General features: G+C 30.5%; 1 protein-coding gene across 2 annotated transcripts; it reads left to right on the top strand.

Moving 5' to 3' along the window:
• Positions 1-576: 576 nt before the first annotated feature.
• Positions 577-8,123, top strand: LOC143230737 (uncharacterized). 2 transcript variants are annotated; one of them, XM_076464820.1, is made up of 11 exons: positions 577-911; positions 2,809-2,865; positions 2,952-3,002; positions 4,029-4,103; positions 4,622-4,681; positions 5,114-5,185; positions 5,682-5,729; positions 6,238-6,270; positions 6,600-6,641; positions 7,411-7,449; positions 7,930-8,123. In XM_076464820.1, exons 1-11 carry the CDS (start codon positions 765-767, stop codon positions 7,945-7,947), a joined length of 642 nt encoding a protein of 213 aa, XP_076320935.1. In that variant the 5' UTR covers positions 577-764; the 3' UTR covers positions 7,948-8,123. The 2 variants fall into 2 exon arrangements, with proteins under 2 accessions (XP_076320935.1, XP_076320936.1); XM_076464821.1 differs by lacking the exon at positions 2,809-2,865 and having other exon boundaries at positions 750-911.
• Positions 8,124-9,118: the final 995 nt, after the last annotated feature.

Genomic DNA, 9,118 nt, shown 5'->3' with positions numbered 1-9,118 from the left:
TTGTGATAACGCAATATGGAAAATCAGTAAATGAAACCGAAATAACTTTTATGAAGTTGCAGTCCTGTGTTATCAAAGATAATTTTATGGCAATAAATATCCAAAATTTGTTCAGATGTTGGTACAAAACTACACAAGATATAACTGAGTTAGCCGTCCCTAATTTAGCAGTGTAAGAGTAGCAGGAAGGCAGTAAGTCGTCACCACCCACCGCAAACTCTTGGACTATTTTTTTACCAACGAATAGTTGGATTAAACGTCACATTATAACGCCCATACGACTGAAATGGCAAGCATGTTGGGTGAGGCAGAGATTCGAACCTGCTACTCTCAGATAAAGAGTCGATCGCCCAATATCAAGGGAACATTCAGATATATGTTGACCATAAGTAAGGAAAAAATCAGAAATAACAATATATGAATTGTTATTAATTTTCAAGAAATTGTAGTAATTTATTTTTAAAATTGATGTGTTCAAGTGCATTAAAACAAACATTTTAACTTACAAACCATTTCAACATGCTTTTAGCATCTGTGTTAAACCAAGAGCAGAAATATTTTTTTTCCAGAGCTATGATATGTGTTAGGTGGTCAAGTCTAGAACGCAAAGATCCATCTTTCAACTTAAGTACCAGCTTTTCATGCTCAAATGTGTCATATTCAGGTTTGGACATTTATTCTTGTCGTACAACGTCATATCAACTAGCCAAATGTGCTTTCAAACGGAACGAGGTAGCTTGTGATTGGTTGCAGAGTGTTTATAAATGTCTGTCTTCTCCGTCTGGAACCAGGATTATTTTGAAGATTCCAGTTCTCAAAAGACAACAAAGATGAAAACTTTCCATCTGGCTGTACTAGTTTGTGTCTTGATGGTTGTAACTGCCAATTCTCAAGAGTCCCGGACAGCTCCTGTAAGGTCTTTAATTCTCCTAAAGTAATCTTATTATCTTAAGTTTTCTGACTATTTGCAAGTGTACAGTTAAAGGACAGAAACCTTAACTCTAATTTTATTGAAGGACTCCATTAAGTAGATATGATAACAATTAATCGTTAAGAAATTCAACAGAACTCAAATATTTTAAACAGTGTGTAACTATATTTTATAAATCTCTCCAGGTATAAGAGTTAATAACACATTCACTACTTTAAACTATCTGTGATTATTAAAACAAGCATGATTGGTTCGCTATGACTTGTATATACCTTACGATGTCATTGAAATAAAACGACCTCTAAAATGGATATTGTACTGGATTACACTGATGCCACAATTCTCAACATCCGCGGCTGCGTATAATACTGAAGCGTATTCAGACTAATTCTTCTCGTTTCGCACATAAAATTGAAAGTTTATCTTAACTCTTCCTGTTCGCTCAACATGTAAAACTAACATTTTATCTTAATATGTCCTGTTCGCTTGGCATTTAAAACTGAAAGTGTATCGTAATTCTTCCTACAAATTGGGTGTGAGAGTTTATCTCACTTTGTCCAATTCATTTAACATGTAGTACTTAGCTTTTGTAATAATTAATCTAGTTCATTTGGTTTCAAGAATGTGCGTTATAAGCCTTATTTTAAATATATGTCGTAAAATTATATAATTTTATGTAAAAACAAATTTAAATACATTATATAAATACATGTAAAATTGTTTATTTTGCCCATATATTCTTCAACCATAGCTTCATTTTCTTCTATTGCTTTATATGTATAACAATAGTTTTGAAAAACATAGATAGTGTCAAAGTTTGCTGGACCAACAAGGAAAAAAACATGTACAACACACACATTTAAAGTCACAGCGATCCTTACAGTTAACTGACCAATCACTAATAAATACGTGAGTACACATTTTCTCTGAGGATTTGATTTTTATAATTAAAGTATGCTTCTCATTATACTTAACTCGTCATGAGACATCCATAAAAAAACAAGTTCCTTGTAGCTGATTTACCCACTGTATTAGCTATCACTGAAAGTAATGCGTTATGTAAATAATTGAAGGAACTGTCAATCTAGATAGAAATATCTGAGCCAAATACCAAATCTTTGTTTATATCTGTTTGTAAATACATAGCCTACTTTTACATTTCCTTCTATATCAAGTTATTTGGAGAATACTCTGAAGAACTCTTATTGTACTTTTTAACACTTATATAGTATTTTGATTGTTAAAAAGTATTAGTAGAAATCGATAAGGTGCTAACCCTTTATCTCAGTTGGTAAAGCACTTACAATAAATAAGGCAAGTCTAATTAAAACCTGAAACGGTAATATATATATTATAAAAACACATTACAACAATTAGCTTACCGAATTGTAGACCTGACGTTTGGTAGACGTGTCTCGTTACAATTAAAAATAAAATCGCATTTTGCATTTGTGGATGTGTAATAAGAGTGACTGTAAAATCCCACTAATATGGTGTTTTTTTTTTCTTTATTGTGAGGTATTTTCTCTATGATAACTCTGAAGATAAAAACCCTACAAATTATAACGATTAAAAAGGAAGAAAGTGGACCATTTTCAAACACTTGATTGTTTGCTTTTTGCTCGTTTTATTAATTCATATAGTCTATACTAAAATGTAGTTCGGCCAAGAAAAGACTTAAAATGTTTCAAAGTAAAAGAAAAAGAAAAACACTGAATATCAAAATAAATCGTTTTAATATACATGAGAAGTGATTAGTAAACAAACATTCAACCCCTGAACTAATACTGGGATGAAACTGAACTTTCGAATGTTCATTATGATATGCATAACTGAAAAAATACAGTGTTTTGTTTCATCACTTTGTGTGTTTACAGAATGCATATGGACTCTTTCAAAGAAGTTCATCTTCTCCTACAAAACTCCAACATAAGGTAAGTTGTTGTAGAAACTCAAATTCTATTTACATTTAGGATTTCGAGCTCCAGGTTTCTAAAATTGCAATATTACTGATTTTCAGGAAATCAACTGGGGAAACTGCCCACAACTAAAGCCAACCACTGAGCAACAAGTAAGTGAGAATCAATCAATCCAGCCCGGATTATCCAACTTAAAGTTACACATAGAGTAAGCAGACGTGAATTAAAGGCAATTCCTAATGAATTAAACATTTTAAAACATTTATAATACTTATTACCACTTCACAGCCCCTTAGTGATATAGCGGTAAGTTTGTGAGCTTGGAGCCTTAAAAACCGGGTTTCGATACCCGTGGTCGGCAGAACATAGATAGCCCATTGCGTAGCTTCGCGCTTAACAAAAACACAAAAACATCACTTCATACATTCTCACTGGTCCCTCTAGTTGTTTCTTCTTAATTTACATTAATGAACTAATTAGTGCTATGTACTTAAAAACATGTGCACGTAAATTAATGACAAACATTTAACTCAACTTCTGAATATATTCGAATGCTTCAGAATCATTATCTTTGAGCCATGAAGGTATTTTTATAAAAACTGAAAATATTAGATAAGACGATTCATTTATGGGTATTTTTAAAAGCATTGACTATAATTTACAGCCTATTCTGGAAAGGACAAATCACTTCTTTAATTATAAAACATTTCGATATATTTTCCTTTTTTTGTTTATTAAGCACACAGCTACACAATAGGCTGTCTGTGCTCTGCCCACCGAGGGTATCGAAACCCGATCTTTAGCGTTATAAGCTGTGAGACTTGTAGCTGAGCCACCAAGGGGTTAAATGTCTTTATAGAAACAAAAGGAAATTAAATCAGTTTCCTCAATAAATATATGTGGTTAAAGGCCTGTATAACTAATCAAATTAAAAGAAAAAACACCTAAAAAACTTACCACAATATTCGGGTATTCTCTCTCTACCACGCATTCTGTAAAATGGTTCTTGAATTCTATTAGTTTTAAAATCTGGCATGTGGTTTAAGTAAATCCATAAATAAAAAATAAGGAACTCTTCACTTTAAACGTACACAAAAAGCTCAAGTTTTTGAGTTGCAGATTAAATGAATACAGTGTTAACAAAGCACGCGCGATCATATTTGTGTTTTTAATTTTAGGAAAAAAAGCAACAGGTGATTTCTGAATGCCTCAAGAAAATTCCTCCTCCTAAACCAGAAGACAATCCTAGCGCAGTAAGTTTAACTTAACGTTAAGACAATCCTAGCGCAGTAAGTTTAACTTAACGTTATATCTTTACCCGATTCTAGCTTAAAGCAAGATAATTTCTCGTAAATGTTATTTGCCCAACCGTTTTATTCTTATTTTGAAGTTCTTAATTTCTTAATATGCTAAACTTTAATTGAATATTTACTCTGACAAAATATTAAAGCTCAAACATATTGAAAAGTTATTTAATATAAGCCAAGAAAATCATATAAGTTAACAAAAGGTAATAGTTGAAACACCTGGTTAAATTGAAGGTCTAACACAATGTATGCTCAACAGTTATTAATTGAGATACCTGGTTACTTTGAGGGGTCTAACATCCTAATTATTGGTTCCTTTATATCATACTCGAACGTAAATAAACCAAATTAGTAACTAATAAATAACTCTTGTAGCGTATTACTAATCTAATGTAAAAATAATTAATTGTTTAAGTAAGATCATAATATTTTAATAAAAAAGAAAATGACTATTTTGTTGTTAGGAAGAGCTGGAAAAACATCGTACGGATATTACAACTTGCGCCTTGGAAACTGATGGATGGGTAAGATTACATTAAACCCCTATTTTTTTCATGATTGATGGGTAGCATTACGTTAGACCCCTTCTTTATTTTTTCAGTATACTAGATTTAATCTTTATTGAATGCAAGTATAGACTATTTAAAATTTCAATGAGAATAAAATAGTTTAGTCAGTGTGTGATCATTTTTCGATTATTAACCTGAATAACCACATAATTACAAAAGGGAAATCAAAAACTGTGGTGGTCATTATACATTGAAATTCATAAGTTCCTCATTTCGCATAGGTTAACTTATAGATGCTATCACTAATCAGTTCGTCGTCTCACTAAATCTGTCATAAAAAACTATATTTTAACTTACAATAAAAGCTATTACCATAAAGAAATGTTTTTTAATTGTACTGGTTTTTCTCAGGTTATGAGTAGATAAATAAATTTTATTGTGTTTTAGTTTGATGAAAATGGCAAATATAAGTACAGCAAAGCCGAGGCAGAGATTGAACAGAAAGGACTGGAGACTGAGGTAATAATTTCCTGGTATATTTATAAATAAAAGTGTATAAGTGTGATTTTAGTCAGCTTATCCACATGCTTACATATTCTCTTGTAACATAAAAGCTCCTGTCATATCAAAACAAATTAATAAAAGTACACAAAATTTCCTAGTTTCAGAATGGTGGAAAATATTTCCATATATTTTATTGAGTTTATTCATTTCTTTTTTATTTGAGTAGTAGAAATATTTTGGCTCTATTATCTCTTGTATGGATTTAAGCTTCACTGTAAACTTCAGTTCTTATAGTTTATTTATGTATTTTTTCATGACATTTAGCATTAAATTAGTTTCCTAAGTTTCGTACTTTTGTTTAATTGAAGTAGTAGACTTTGTACAGTTATTAATTGTTTTAATTTTAAAATGTTTTCTACTTTTCAACGTGTAGAAAAGAAAATGTATGCTTTGATTTTTCTTCTTCTCCTAAAGTTATTTTAGATGTTATTAACTTAGTACTAATTTGTAGCTCCTGAAGAAAATGAAGGAGGAGCACTCATCTTGTAAGGATAAAGCTGTAAGTGCTGTTTATCCTATTTTATGATAATAACGTGATATTCTTTGACATTCAATGTTGAAACGTCAACGGAAGTAATTGAAGTATATTTGCTTATTGAATCATCTCCATATGTTTTCACAGTTGGATTTGATATAACACTAATTTAACCTCAAATAAACGTTTTGTTTTTTAGACAAATAACTGAAAAAGTATTTTTATTACTAAACTAACTTACAACATTATATATAGAGGATTTATGTTCAGTTAAGTGGACTTAGATAAGTTAATATGTTTATTTATGTACAGTTAAGTATTTTTAGAAAAGTTAATGTTGTGTTTAGATAAGTTAATATGTTTATTTATGTACAGTTAAGTGCGTTTAGATAAGTTAATATGTTTATTTATGTACAATTAAGTGCATTTAGATAAGTGAATATGTTTCAAATAGACAATTTGACGTTTCACTTGGTACTATAGTATTTTTGTTTTATGTAACAACTATATTTTTATATTTTGTGTTATACAGGAGCAGAAATTTTCTGAAGATAACGTATATCAGGTAAGACTGAATGTGTCGTTACTTGAAAACATTATATTGTAATTTAGATCTAGTATTGTTTCTTGAATTTGGTGTCTTAGTGTTAACAGCTACACACATTAAAATGGATTTATTGTGAATGCAAAGTCTTAAATAAATTATATAACTACTAAGATGCACATTCACACTAACTAAACTATGACGCGCTGCTATCTCGCTTTAATGGGTTTTTAACTTTTTAAATATGAATATTTTTCTTTGAAACATAAAGACTGGTTTCTGTCTAAAACTGTTATTCGTGTCTTTCTGTTTCACGTATGGTCATTTAAAATGAATGTTGCCTGTTTCAGGTTCAATTTTATCAAGAGTGCATGGATTACAGTATCTCTAAGGTAAGCAGAGCAATTTGTTTAAAAAAAAACAGTTTTTGCTCTTTTTAAATATTAGCTACGTATGTACTTCTAATTGCCCAACTAAAAATATTTAAATATACAGATGTGATGTACAAAAATCAAACATAGCCACAAAAGATTACCGTGAATACGTTACTAAAATACTAATGAGCAGTCTGGTAGCTCTTATATTCTTTCTGAACTTTATTTACTCATTGTTTTATTATCAGTGCTAATAGTTTTATTAACCTGTGTTAGTTAAGCAGAAAAAGAAAATCTACAAGTAAACAAATAGCAGGACTCTCTTTGCACTGTTTTTGAGAAAGTTTTTATAAATAAGTGTTTAAGTACAAACTGCACAATGAGCTATCAGTGCTAAGCCCACCGTAAAAATCGAGTTCCAAATGCTTAGTTTATAAGCCCTCAAGTTCAGTCCAGAAATGGGTTTTAATTGATAATATGTTTTTAAGTTAATAACTTTTCATATGAAAACACACACACAACATATATACCTCCAGTAATTAAGTGTTATGTCTGTGAGCTTATAACGCTAAAACCTAGGTCTCGATACCTGTGGTGATCGCAGTACAGATATCCAATTGTGTATCTGTTGTTAAAAGTATAAAAGCAAATGCTACATACACACACACATATATGTGACAAGAAAGGGTTAACTATCATAATCATGTCTCTATTGGATATTCACGCTTTCCATAGAAATATAAACAAATGTATTTAAGATTTTCTATTTATTTTTATTTGCTTCTAGATCTGTGAAATCGAAGTTGTTCCTCAAAGCACTAACAAGGTAGGTTAAAATTTAATTAAAATGAAACTAGAGTACAATTTTATTTTAATTTAGTCACATACATTACAACAGATTAGTTAAAGTAGTTACATATAGCATACTTCTTTAATAATGTAAACAATTTTCAGTGCGATAAACTACAATGGTGAATTGTGAATAGTGGCATGATTGTAATTTTCTTTGTTTTACATTTAGTTCAAGTTCACTTAAACTTCATTCAAAAACTTCTTTTAGCGACCAAAATAAATCTAACTAAGTAAGATACTACTAAAACAGAACTTGTATTAATTTGAACACTAACCTCAAAATTCTTAGAGATCTAATTACCAGTTTCATATTCAAACGTTCTTAGCAGTTTTATAGATTTTTGGTGGAGGTTAGTTTTGAAGCTCCACTTTGGCATTACATAAAGCATGTTAAAAGGTGTCATGTACCTTTCTGATGAATAAGGTTTTAACGTTTACTTTTCCTTGTTTATAGAGTGAAACTGAAGAATGAAGATTAGTCGTAATGTGGCAAAGCATTTATTGAAACATTTCATATCAGCTGTGACATGTAGACCTGTTGTGACTTTTGTAAATGTCTGTTGTTGTTCTTTTATTTCTCTGAAAATTCTTTAAGGTTCTCTTATTTCCACTTTTTAGTTTAATAAAACTGTTATTAAATTTATTTGATCCTGCACTGTGTTTTGGTTTGATTGACCAACAAAGTCAAATAACATCAGGTATAAGCAAACAAATAAATAATTGTTATTTAGCAACTCATAACTTAATATACAATTATTAAAACTGTTTCCATTAAATAACAGTCATTTTGAATATGATTTTAAGTCTGAGAAACACTTATAAGACAGAGGTAGCCTTTATAATTTTTCGTATATTACAGATACTTCTAATACACTGTCACATCATAACAATGTTAACTGCAATCAAGAAACACTTGTTAAACACAATGTAAAATTAACAAAATGCCATAATACATAGTGGAAGAAATCGTGACATTAAATCACAGTACGACTGATAATAATCTCCCCTTCTCAACTGCTCAGGAATGAATCTGAAGGTTAATTTATAACCACTAAAAACCGGATTTACAATATACACAGGGTAGACGCAGCCCATTGTATAGCTTTGTACTTAATAATAAACAAGCAAAACAAACTGATAATAATTTTAATCATATCCGGGTTCATGGGTTCGTTGAGGGTTTTACGGGTTTTCAACTGCTTACATTCTCTATTGGATCAGACCTCAGCACCGAAAATATGTGCGAATTCTAAAGTTCAACGCTGACATTCGATGTTGGTGCGACCTGTACCTTAAGGTCACTTTTGTTACAGTTGACCTCCTTAGCTGTTTCAGCGTTGAGTTCAGTCAACTCAACAGCCGAAAGCGTTGAGATTGAAAAATTCAATATGGCAACTTCTATGAGGGACGTGGCACTTGTGATAAGTGATTTATATTTTACTGTAAATAAATACTGAAATAGGTTTTTCTTTTAAAACAAAATCACCGTAAAAACGCAACGTTTTTTTTTTTTTTTCACTTACCGTGTTTCTCCGAAAATAAGACAGGGATTATATTAATTTTCACTCCAAAATATGACACTAGGGCTTATTTTCGGGGGGATGTCTTATTTTGATATATTAAAAAATGAAGTTACAAAGCAA

This window comes from Tachypleus tridentatus, chromosome 10 (assembly GCF_004210375.1).
Source record: "Tachypleus tridentatus isolate NWPU-2018 chromosome 10, ASM421037v1, whole genome shotgun sequence".
NCBI classification, from domain to species: domain Eukaryota; kingdom Metazoa; phylum Arthropoda; class Merostomata; order Xiphosura; family Limulidae; genus Tachypleus; species Tachypleus tridentatus.
This window is presented reverse-complemented; position numbering and strand designations above follow the sequence as displayed.

Bases quoted from the DNA above. Each gene is read 5' to 3' on its own strand.
- LOC143230737 (XM_076464820.1), top strand. From the start codon at position 765: ATGTCTGTCTTCTCCGTCTGGAACCAGGATTATTTTGAAGATTCCAGT. The intron at 4,104-4,621 runs GTAAGTTTAACT...TTTTGTTGTTAG, and splicing joins CAGAAGACAATCCTAGCGCA to GAAGAGCTGGAAAAACATCG. The intron at 4,682-5,113 runs GTAAGATTACAT...ATTGTGTTTTAG, and splicing joins CCTTGGAAACTGATGGATGG to TTTGATGAAAATGGCAAATA.